Consider the following 12179-nt stretch of genomic DNA (forward strand, 5'->3'; position numbering starts at 1 on the left):
GCCTCGAACTGCGTGGCAGCAGTGAGCTGCCTCAGCCACCGGAAGTGCCTCTACGAGCGGCCTCGCTCCAAACAACCGCGAAGCTCCACAACAACTCGGCTGGCGCGTGAGAGTTTGAAACGGACCAATAGGATTCAAGACGGGACGGCGCATGCGTCCTTCCTTTGATGCGTTCAGGAACGTCTTCTGGTCGAAAATCTGAATATATTGTAATGGTTCCAAACCAGTGATACGTTTACGGTAACTGGTTTAGTGAAACAGGAGAGTGGGATAAACAACAACGGTGTTTAATATGACTTGTCAGAATCAGAATCAGAAGTATTTTATTGCCAAGTAGGTTTACACCTACAAGAAATTTGCTCTGGTAATTGGTGCATACAATGAACATAGAAACATAAAAACACAATAAATACAACATACATAGGAAAAGCAATAAAAAATAGAAAACCAGTAAATATTTACTCACTGTTTACTTCTTATTTACTCACTTTTGTCCAATATTTATACAAAGGAACATTTATTTTGACATAAACATTTCTGAATAAAAATATATAAAAGATAAAAGATATAATAAGTGAAGTAAAAAGTGAAATGCAAAATGCAAAACAGTAAACAGTGTCCGATTGCAATATGCAATGTAATGCAGTATAATATTTTATAATATGATATGATATAATATGTTAATTTAACACATCCTTGAATAAAAGTCCGAGTAAGGTGGGGGTCCCGGGCCTTGTTGATGAGGCCAACTGCAGCCGGGAAGAAGCTGGTCTTGTGGCGGGAGGTTTTGGTCCTGATGGCCCGCAGCCTCCTGCCCGAGGGAAGAACCTCATACTTGTGAAGTATGTCAGGGGGAATTAGTACAGTGAGTCAGACAAGTTGATGTTTTTCTCACAGAAAAGTCTCAAACTCCTGATTCTTGATCATGAATTAAGTGAAGGTTTGAGAAAAGTGATGTGTTTTCTGAACATTAGAGCATGTAAGCATTTTACATTATTAACACCAATTAAGAGTATCAACCTGAGGACTGAGGCCAGATTTTTACTTCTGAGAAAAATGCAACCTTCATCACGGCAGCCCTTTACAAACAATGCGCTATTTTATTTTTCAGTCACTGTTGTAGCGTTTGGCATTTTTGTGTTTCGTTCGATCAGCTGACTTCTCACTTCTTGGGATGTGCACATTCACAGAGGCAAAGACTTGAGGTGTGTGGATATAAGAAGTGTTTCCAAAAGAAGAAGGTGAAGGAAAAAGGTGAAGCCAGAGGAGCTGAAAGAAATTCCTTTTGCCAAAAAGTCTCTTGGGGAAGTTTATTTGGCAATTTATAAAAGCATGGCAAGTAAACATCATGAATTGTTGTTTCATATGAATAATAAACAGCCAAATCAGATTTGACTAACAACAGTCTTGGTTGGGTGAAGTCCTACTGGTCCTATTGATCAATAATTCTGAATTATGATCTCACCTTTAGTCTTTGTCCAAATATCTGCTGTGTGTTGATCCATCCTGCAGCTACATGGGTTGGAGGAGGCTTTATTGTGGGCACAGCTGAGATGGTGTACACTCCGTCAATGGGACTAACCTGGGCAGCCACCATGTTAACTGCATACAGCTTATCTTTTATTCTATGTAAATTGAAGTTGGCAATTTTACTTCATCAATTCACCTTGAGTTGAATCATTATTATTGTGATTTCTTGATATTATCACTAGTTTGTTTTTCCCCTCATTAAATCAAGGTGGCCTGGTGTTTGCTAAACCACTAAGAGAAATGAACTGGTCACCATGATGAACCCTTTCCACATCAAGTATGGACCAGTTCTGACAGCTGGACTGAGTCTGGCCTCAATTTCTATTGATATACTATGTCAAGCATTAATACTGATTTGTTTAGGTAAGTAATAATATACAGAAGCACTTTAACCTCTCCTCATATATGTGTGTGTGTTCAAGTGTCAGTTTAAAATAAATGTGTTTGATGGAATATGAGTCAGTGATACTTGTACAGTGTGTATATAAGTAGAACTCCAGTGATCCAAGGTGTTTAACAGGAGGCACCATGAGTGTGGTCCTGGATTTGCCCTACACTCTGTGTATCTGGATCTCTGCTGCAGTGGTCCTCATCTACACTCTGCTGGGAGGTCTCTACTCTGTGGCCTACACTGATATTATTCAGCTTGTTCTTATATTCATTAGCTTGGTGAGTTGCTGTTGTTTAAGGTTTTATCAAGTGCTGGAGTCCTTGTCCATTACTTACATTTGTATTTGTCTCTGCAGTGGCTGTGTGTTCCCTTTGTCTTGATGAACCCTAACTGCTTGGAGATCAGCGAGACACTGGAGAACAACACCTTACACGCTCCCTGGATTGGTGCACCAGGACTGGAGAAGACCGGGATCATGATGGATGAATTCTTCATGTTTGTAAGATGGAGCAAACTGTGGCTGATGTCAAATGTTCTTCACTAGTGTTGAGAGAACTCCTCAAGATAAAGACACATGACTCATATTTTAATTCTGTTTCATTCTCAAGGCACTGGGAAGTCTGGGATTTCAGTGTTTACACCAGAGGACGTTGGCAGCTTCTTCATTAGCCACAGCTCTCGTGCTTAGTCGCTGCTTTCCTCATGCTTGTGTTTGGAACACCTCCGATACTGCTTGGGGCAGCTGCTGCATCTACACGTACTGACAACTTCTACATACTAATGTGAACTGTGAAATCTAACATCCACTAATCTGTTGTATTTAATGTTACAGATAGAACAAATCATGTTAAATCACAGGAAACCAAGGAGCAGCATCTGTGCATAACTTAGTGTGCAGGTACAGAGCAAAGTGACCTTTTGTTGATTTGTTTAATACACAGTGGTTTGAAACCAAGGTTGATCCATAACCATATAAACAAAGTGCTGAGTCACAAAGACTGTGAAGAACATAACTAACATTAACTTTCAAATCACTTATAACCAAAATATCACAGCAACACAAATCAAACTTATAAACATCAAACAGAATCGAATGAACGGTCTTTGCTCAGCCTGGTATAATTATTAAGCCCAGTTGTGTTACCCGTCCATGAAAAGGGACAAAGGTTGATGTGCTGTTGGAAGTCCAGTGAAGACGTCTTGCTGGTTTGTGGCTCCTGTTGTTGTGGTTCTGTGTGCGATGCAGCTCTTGAGCTGGTTCTTAGGCTGGACCTCACCTCGCTGCCTTTTGGAGGTTTTAGCAGTCGGCTCCAGTCAGGCCTGCTTGAAGGTTGGTAGAGCTTGGATTGGAAGGAAGATTCCTTCACTTAGTGAGTGGAGAGCTGCACCTCCTCCATTGAAGTTGAGCAGAAAGAGAGGTGACCTCCTCTCGGAGAGTTGAGTCGAAAGGATGAGTTGAAAAGAGCAAGTGAGTTGGACAGCCACACTTCTCCTCTCAGAGAGTTGAGTAGGAAGAGAAAGAAGGAAGGGAGAACTGGGTTGATGTTGGCCTGGTGACCTCATGGGTCATGAGAACATTGAATGATAAGATAATAGTTAGTATCTCAAACCTCTTCACCTCCTCCTCTCTACTTCTTCTCCAGGCGTCAGACAGAGAGATTCAGTGGGTGATCCGAGTTGCTGTGCTGGTCGTGGGTTTGGTTGGTACATCACTAACCAGCCTGGGAAACAGTGCCTTGCTCTTCTGGATTCTTAGTGCTGAGGTGGCCTACATCATAATCTTCCCTCAACTGGTCTGCGTGCTCTTCGTCAATATCTCCAATGGTTATGGAGCTGTTATGGGCTGTGTGGTGGGATCGGTGCTCAGAGTTCTCTGTGGACTCCCATCACTCGGGCTGCCAGTTGTCCTCCACTTCCCAGGATGTGTTCTTGAGGACGGAGTTTATGTCCAGTACGCTCCAGTTAAGACCATCTCCATGCTGTCTGCCATTGCTGCCATCGTGTTGTTCTCCTATCTGACGTCTGTGCTCTTCAACAAAGGCCTGTTACCTGAGAAGTGTGACGTGTTCCAGGTGAAAGTCCAGCAATCAGCACGAGAGCTGGCACTGGTTCATGGGGCCAAAGAAGACCATGAGAAAGACACACTGGATAACACATGTCCTCAGACTGAGGCCTCAGAGCCAAGGATTAGCTCAGAGTGTGAGAGTCCCTGAATATCTGTGGTTTGCATCCTAACACAGACCAGGAGGGTCTATCACGTCACATCACTCATCATTTGTTAATTTCTCATGATGTATACAACAAATGTAAATTATGAAATTGTCACATATTAATTTGGCTGCCTCTTTATGACCTACAACAGCAAATGAGACTGTGAGAAAATTGGCCTTTTCTATAAACCTGAGGAATAAATCGTATTCACATTATATAGATGTTACCTTTAGGTCCCATTTTACAAAAGTATGTCTCCATAACGATGATAGATACTCCACCTTGGAAATGTAGTGCATAAGAGCATAAGAATAATCAAAAGTAAATAAGTTAATCGGCAGTGAATTGATCGTCTCAACATCGGAACTACTACAAAAGCCATAAAATAAACAAGACTCTTCACAGAGGAGGGAATATAAGAGGAGCTAGAAGGCCGAGGGTTCCCACATCCGGCAACTCAGGGTGTCCAAACACAAGAACCTCAGTCTTCTTTTCATTTAGGTTCAGGAAGTTAAAGTTCATCCATGATTTCATGTCATTTAGGTCAATAAACAGGGGCTGCAGTGAGCTCTTAGTTTTAAGATTCAGGGGCAAGTATATTTGAATATCGTCCACAAAGCAGTGGAAAGAGACACCATCTTTTTTTTTATTGATGCTAGGGGGAGCAGGTGAACAGGCTGAGGAACCACTGAGACAATCCAGAGCGACTAAGCTCCAGGGTTAAAGTTCTGGTGTTGATGAGGTAGCTGAGGTGCAGGTGAGTCCACTTGAGAAACACAGGGTCATGCTGAAGTGCATTACAAACAGTCCAAGAATGAAACTTCAAAGGAGGTAGAGGAGTGGCTGAACACCAGTGTGCAGCTGCAGTCAGACCAGTTGAGGTGAATACCTGCAGACTCCTCCCATCAGGTTCTGAGAGGATTTCAACCAAACCACAGCATGAACCCTGTGAAGGTCTTCAAAAGTTAAATGATCTGAAATTTAATTTTTTGCGACGTTCATTAAGACAAATATTTAATGTCTTTACGAGTGTAAAAAAGTTTTTACATTGAGCTTGTTGAAACCTTCAGAAACTCTGTATCCACACAATCTCAACTGTACAACACCTACAGGTCTAAACCTGCCTGGTTCTGTCATTAGAATTATCAAAAGTAACTTTTCTCTCTGTTGTGAAAAGGCTGTGAGACATTAACTCACTAACAACTTTTTGAAACTAACACTTTAGTAGCACTCAAATGGCTCTTACTTATAGCACTTTGTAGTTTTGCTTTATTTGAAGAAATTGTACTTTCTTGATTCTTGTCGTCCTTGGTCTGTACCCTCGGGTTTGATTCACTTATTGTGAGTCGCTTTGGATAAAAGCGTCAGCTAAATGAAATGTAATGTAATGTAATGAGTGTGTATGTGTTCGATTCATCAACACAGAGGAAATTAGATTCAAAATATCTTTTATTCAATGGATTCATAATTACAAAGCAAAATTTACATTCATCTGTAACAATACAAAATAAATCAAATTGTTGATCATCTGTCAAGACGTGTTCACTTCACATAACTTTCTTCATCCTCAGAACCAACTGTGACTTTTCACTTTCTTCCCTCTCAACCATTTACAAAATGTCTTCATCAGCAGAGGCGGGAGACAGCCGAGCTGACCTCTGACCCCAGACGCTCAAAGGGATCTGGATGAACTTTGTCCAAACTTACAAACACAATAAAAGTGATGCTGTAAGGTTTGAGCAAAGTTCAAGAAATTAGAATCTGTAACATTAGAAATAATAAGCTGGATCAAAAATGATGTTAGAGCGAGACGAGTCAGAGAGGGAGTGGGAACGTGCAGCTCATCAGATCCAGAGAAGCAGCTGGGATTGGACTGGATGAACGTGGCTGCAGGAGAAGAGCTCTGTCGTGGTTTCCTGTTTGCTCTAACACAACAACAAGATGGAGCCAAAGAGTAAACACCTGCTTCATCCTGTCACTTCCCTCTGAACACGTCAGACCAACAACTCCTCTGAATCAATACAACACGTTAATAATTCACTTCTAATCACTTAGTTATCAAGCCTAAGTATTGAAATCAATCAAACCCAGTTAACTGATCACAGACCGTTGCCGTTAATCAATAAATAATCATTTTCTCGATGCAGCATCACCGACATCAACTCAGCTTAAACTACAAATGAAGAAAAGTTCAAATTAAAGCATCTTCACGTTGTCGGCCGAGACATTGTCCAGCAACATCCGTGACTCCATCAGTGTTAATAATCACTATCAATCAAACACGCTGATTAGATTTCACATTATTGATTAATCATTATGATAATTCAAGTCCCTGCTGCTACTTTCAGGAAAGTCTTTCTCTAACGCCTGCCAATCACCTTGAAGGTTGCTGGTTCAAATCCCTGGACCCGGAGCCAAGTTAATGACAAAGGCTCGGCAGCACCTGAATATTACCTGAGGTTAATATCTGTCAGAGTATGAAGTGTGCAAATGATGGAACGGATCAAAAGTCCAACGTGGTTTTCTTCCACTCTACTTCTTCTCTTGTTCTGCGGTCTCCACCTCAGGGGGAGGTTCCGCTGAGCTTCTCCTCGTCGAAGTTACTCAGGAGACTCTTGGCTCCGTTCTGCCAAGAGTTCAGCGTCTCCAGCGGAGTCTTCCCGTCCTGAACAGGAGAAACAAAAACGTCTTCATTTGGTGCATCACAGTGATGAACATCTGTAGAACAGCTGCTAAAGAGATTCCACGACATATTAAATCATCTTTGTTCTGATTAGACGAGCTTTAAGTCTGAACCGTGTGATGGACGTAACAGCTCAAAACATCTGGATCGCCCCCCCACCTGGTACAGGTCATAAACCGCCACGTTAACTGAATGTTTGTCAAAGATGTTTGTTTCATTTGAGGAGGTTCTGATCTCACTGACGTTTCTTCAAGATGCTCTGATCTGTTATTTGATGAGATAAAGACGTGTTGATTGACAGCTGAGCCTGACTCCTGATTGGTCAGACCCCGCTGAGTCCAGATGTTTCTGACGTGCTGCTGAGTTCTTACGCTGTTCTTGGTGTTGAGACGGGCTCCGTACATCATCAGCAGCTTGATCATCTTGAATCTGTTGATTCTCACGGCGTCGTGCATGGGCGTGTCTCCGTCCTGCAGCGTGGGAGGACACAGGAAGTCAGTGGGCTTTCTGTGTAAGGTGTGTAGTGTGTGTAATGTGTATCATAACGTATCATAATGTATCATAATGTATGATTTAACATGAGTAAATATCAGTGTCGTCCAATCAGCTTCTTACTCTGTCTTTGGCGTTGACGTCTGCTCCACAGTGAACGAGATGTTCAGCACATTCACTGTGTCCAGTCCTCACAGCCACATGGAGAGGAGTGCTCTGCAGCTGAGAGGAGGAGAGGAGGAGGTGCAGAGGGGAGGAGGAGAGGGGAGGAGGAGAGGAGGGGAGAGGAGGAGCAGAGGGGAGGAGAGGAGGAGATTAGGAGGAGAGGAGGAGAGGAGGAGGAGCAGAGGGGAGGAGGAGAGGAGGAGAGGAGGAGAGGAGGAGAGGGGAGGAGGAGGAGGAGGAGGAGGAGAGGAGAGGAGAGGAGGAGCAGAGGGGAGGAGAGAGGAGAGGAGGAAGAGAGGAGGAGCAGAGGGGAGGATTGGAGGAGGAGAGGAGAGGAGGAGAGGAGGAGCAGAGGGGAGGAGAGAGGGGAGGAGGAGAGAGGAGGAGGAGGAGGAGAGGAGGAGCAGAGGGGAGGAGCAGAGGGGAGGAGAGAGGGGAGGAGGAGAGAGGAGGAGGAGGAGGAGAGGAGGAGCAGAGGGGAGGAGCAGAGGGGAGGAGAGGAGGAGGAGGAGGAGAGGAGGAGAGGAGAGGAGGAGCAGAGGGGAGGAGAGAGGGGAGGAGGAGAGAGGAGGAGGAGGAGGAGAGGGGGAGCAGAGGGGAGGAGCAGAGGGGAGGAGAGGAGGAGGAGGAGAGGAGGAGATGAGGAGGAGATGAGGAGCAGAGGAGATTGTTTTGTGAAAGTTCATGTTTTGGGTTCACTGCCATTTTTTGTTTGGATCTGTTTCTCTTCGACCTTCAGATGAAACCAAAGAGATCGTTTTGAACATGAAGCAGTTCATGTTGTTTCTTTATGGATTAACAGAGGTGACCTGTAGTGACCTCTGACCTGTAGTAACCTCTGACCTGTGGTAACCTCTGATCTGTGGTAACCTCTGACCTGTGGTAACCTCTGACCTGTGGTAACCTCTGCTGACTGACCTTGTCTCTGGATGTGACCTTTGCCCCCTGGTCGAGGAGGAGCTGAAGGGCCGGCAGACTTCCTCCTCTGCAGGCCCAGTGGAGCGCTGTGGCCTCCAGCTGCAACACACACACATCATCAGTCTGACAGTTCAGTGTGTGTGTGTGTGTGAGTGTGTGAGTGTGTGTGTTGGTCCTCCTCTCACCTTGTCTTTCTTCTCGATGGCAGCTCCGGCCTCCAGGAGGCTCTTCATCACCTCCATGTTCCCTCTGAACGCAGCTTTGTGCAGAGCTGTTCTCTGGAACTGGTCACACACACGTTTCATTAGGAAACACACAATCCACCTCATTGGTGCGGTTCGTACAATCAGCTGCTCCTCAGGTGTGATCGTGTGCACGTGGCTGTGTGTCACTCACGTGGTCGCACACGTTGGGGTTTCCTCCGTCACTGAGGAACTTCTCCACCACAGGAAGCTTGTTCTCCATCGCTGCCGTCAGAAACAGCTGCTCATCCACCGTCTCCGGCTGATTCAAGAAAAACTCTTCAAACCTCAAACTCACTTTGCCTCAGAGCCGTTCATCAGGACTCTGACTTCAAGCTGCTTCCTCAAAAAGAGCACTTTACAGTTTGAACTCTCCAATCTACTGATTGTACTGCAGCAGGTCAAAGCTCGACTGCAGCTCCATGCTAAGCTCCTTCAATTGAAACAGTTATTTTAATGGTTTTTAGTCAGTGTTGAAAACAGAGAGAGAAACACCAGAAGTCAGAGCTGAGGCGAAAGTCTGTAACGCAACATGCAACACAACAAGATTCTTAGATTAACTTAATTGGCCCAAAATATTCTATACCAGCTTTTAGAAGATTTTAAACTATAACAGAAACCAGACTTTGCTTTAAGGACATTAAAGGATTCACACAATACACTGAGTAATTTATTCTGATATTATAATATTGTAAAGAATACAAATGGCTCGATGTTCGGCCCATTGCTCTTATTCTCTGAAAATCGAGGAAATGAAATGAAATGAAATGAAATGAAATGAAATGAAATGAAATGAAATGAAATGCACAGCGACTCTTCTGAGGCCAAGTCACAGATTCACCAGTGAAACTTTTTCACTGGTTCACATGTGAAATACAATGAGAACAGTCATTCTTCCATAAGCTTGTAAATACAAATCATAATGTATATTTTACCACAGTCTCAGGCTCCGGCTGCTGCCTCTTGTGGGCGGGACTCTTCCTCTCTCTCCTCCTCTTCCTCAGCTGCAGGATGTTGAACAGGTCGTCCACGGTCTCCAGCTTCAGGCGGCCGCTCCGGTCCGTCTGAGCCCAGAACACACGGCCACGTTTTAACTGTGCTTATTCCATTGGTCATATTTCATGAGCTCATTCAGAAATAATCTGCTGCCATTTTACAGGTGAGGGATACACACTAACAAGAAAGAAATTTGAATAATTATTATAATAATGATGATATATTTTACATTATAAATGAATGTATCTCACATTTAGTCATTTGTTTTCATTTCGTTGCTTCAGTACTATAAATACACATAGATGTTATTATTAATTTGTATTCATTATTATTGTTATCATTATTATTGTTCTAAGGGTTTGTTATTGTTCATTACAGAATAGAATCATTTGGTTTGTGCTATACTCCCAGATGCCTCCAGGTGGCAGCACACACCAAACAACACCTATGACGAGCTAGTTCCAATATGAGCTCACAGCCTGAATTTAAATGTGTGTGTGTGTGTGTGTGTGTGTGTGTGTGTGTGTGTGTGTGTGTGTGTGTGAGTGTTTGTGTGTGTGTGTGTGTGAGTGTGTGAGTCTGTGTGTGTGTGTGAGTGTGTGTGTGTGAGTGTGTGTGTGTGTGTGTGTGTGTGAGTGTGTGTGTGTGAGTGTGTTTGTGTGAGTGTGTGTGTGAGTTTGTGAGTGTGTGTGTGTGTGTGTGAGTGTGTGTGTGTGTGTGTGAGTGTGTGTGTGTGAGTGTGTGTGTGTGAGTGTGTGTGTGTGTGTCTGTGTGAGTGTGTGTGTGTGTGTGTGTTTTGTGTGTGTGTGTGTGTTTTGTGTGTGTTTGGGTGTGTGTCTGTCTGTGTGTTTGTGTTTGTGTGTGTTTGTGTGTGTGTCTGTGTCTGTTTGTGTGTGTGTGTTTTGTGTGTGTGTGTGTGTCTGTGTGTCTGTGTGTGTGTGCATGTGTGCGTGTGTCTTTGTGTGTGTGATTTGTGTGTGTGTCTGTTTGTGTGTGTGTGTCTGTTTGTGTGTGTGTGGGTCTGTGTGTGTGTGTGTGTGTGTCTGTGTGTGTGTGTGTGTGTGTTTTGTGTGTGTGTCTGTCTCTGTGTGTGTCGCTTTGTGTGTGCGTGTCTGTTTGTGTCTGTATGTGTGTGATTTGTGTGTGTGTGTGTGTGTCTGTTTGTGTGATTTGTGTGTGTGTGTGTGTCTGTTTGTGTGTGTGTGATTTGTGTGTGTGTGTGTGTCTGTTTGTGTGTGTGTGTGATTTGTGTGCATGTGTGTGTCTGTTTGTGTGTGTGTGTCTGTTTGTGTGTGTGTGTGTGTGTGTCTGTGTGTGTGTGTGTGTTTCTGTGTGTCTATGTGTGTGTGTGTCTGTGTGTCTGTGTGTCTGTGTGTGTGTGTGTGTTTTGTGTGTGTGTCTGTCTGTGTGTGTGTGTGTCGCTTTGTGTGTGTGTGTCTGTTTGTGTGTGTGTGTGATTTGTGTGCATGTGTGTGTCTGTTTGTGTGTGTGTGTCTGTTTGTGTGTGTGTGTGTGTGTGTCTGTGTGTGTGTGTGTGTTTCTGTGTGTCTATGTGTGTGTGTGTCTGTGTGTCTGTGTGTCTGTGTGTGTGTGTGTGTTTTGTGTGTGTGTCTGTCTGTGTGTGTGTGTGTCGCTTTGTGTGTGTGTGTCTGTCTCTGTGTGTGTCGCTTTGTGTGTGCGTGTCTGTTTGTGTCTGTATGTGTGTGATTTGTGTGTGTGTGTGTGTGTCTGTTTGTGTGATTTGTGTGTGTGTGTGTGTCTGTTTGTGTGTGTGTGATTTGTGTGTGTGTGTGTGTCTGTTTGTGTGTGTGTGTGATTTGTGTGCATGTGTGTGTCTGTTTGTGTGTGTGTGTCTGTTTGTGTGTGTGTGTGTGTGTGTCTGTGTGTGTGTGTGTGTTTCTGTGTGTCTATGTGTGTGTGTGTCTGTGTGTCTGTGTGTCTGTGTGTGTGTGTGTGTTTTGTGTGTGTGTCTGTCTGTGTGTGTGTGTGTCGCTTTGTGTGTGTGTGTCTGTTTGTGTGTGTGTGTGATTTGTGTGCATGTGTGTGTCTGTTTGTGTGTGTGTGTCTGTTTGTGTGTGTGTGTGTGTGTGTCTGTGTGTGTGTGTGTGTTTCTGTGTGTCTATGTGTGTGTGTGTCTGTGTGTCTGTGTGTCTGTGTGTGTGTGTGTGTTTTGTGTGTGTGTCTGTCTGTGCGTGTGTGTGTCTGTTTGTGTGTGTGTGTCTGTTTGTGTGTGTGTTCAGTCAGTAACTCTGCAGCTCAGTTTATATGTAAACACACAAACAGCTGCTGCTTCAGTTTGTGACACTTTGATTTCCTGTCGTTGTGTCTTTGACGTCCTGTCAATCACAGCCTGCTCCTGACCTGGCTCCTCGTTATGTTTGACACCTGTCAGCTGGTGTGAATCCTCCTCTGATGAGTCACTGAGACCACACCCCCCTGTGTCCCTACACCCCAGCTCCTCCCACATCCTCATGGTCCTCCGAGGCTGAGGACGTGAAGCTGTGTGATGTTTGATGCTATTTCATGGTTTTAGTCTAAAACTGAACTAATC

At 44.1% G+C, this 12179-nt stretch overlaps 1 protein-coding gene and 1 pseudogene across 1 annotated transcript in view; one reads left to right on the top strand and one right to left on the bottom strand.

Annotated features, from left to right (window-relative positions):
- The first annotated feature begins 1332 nt into the window (after nt 1-1332).
- Nucleotides 1333-4134, top strand: LOC133966539 (high affinity choline transporter 1-like; annotated as a pseudogene).
- A 1429-nt stretch (nt 4135-5563) lies between these two features.
- Nucleotides 5564-12179, bottom strand: part of LOC133965785 (ankyrin repeat domain-containing protein 1-like) — a 7553-nt gene continuing 937 nt past the window's right edge. The window contains exons 3-9 of the mRNA XM_062400324.1: nt 9568-9696; nt 8787-8894; nt 8576-8674; nt 8391-8489; nt 7431-7529; nt 7187-7285; nt 5564-6797 (exon numbers count right to left, since the gene is read on the bottom strand). Coding sequence (XP_062256308.1) covers nt 6696-6797; nt 7187-7285; nt 7431-7529; nt 8391-8489; nt 8576-8674; nt 8787-8894; nt 9568-9696 — 735 coding nt within the window. The 3' untranslated portion in view covers nt 5564-6695. The remainder of the gene's footprint in view (nt 6798-7186; nt 7286-7430; nt 7530-8390; nt 8490-8575; nt 8675-8786; nt 8895-9567; nt 9697-12179) is intronic.

Source organism: Platichthys flesus, chromosome 12 (genome assembly GCF_949316205.1).
Source record: "Platichthys flesus chromosome 12, fPlaFle2.1, whole genome shotgun sequence".
Lineage (NCBI taxonomy): Eukaryota > Metazoa > Chordata > Actinopteri > Pleuronectiformes > Pleuronectidae > Platichthys > Platichthys flesus.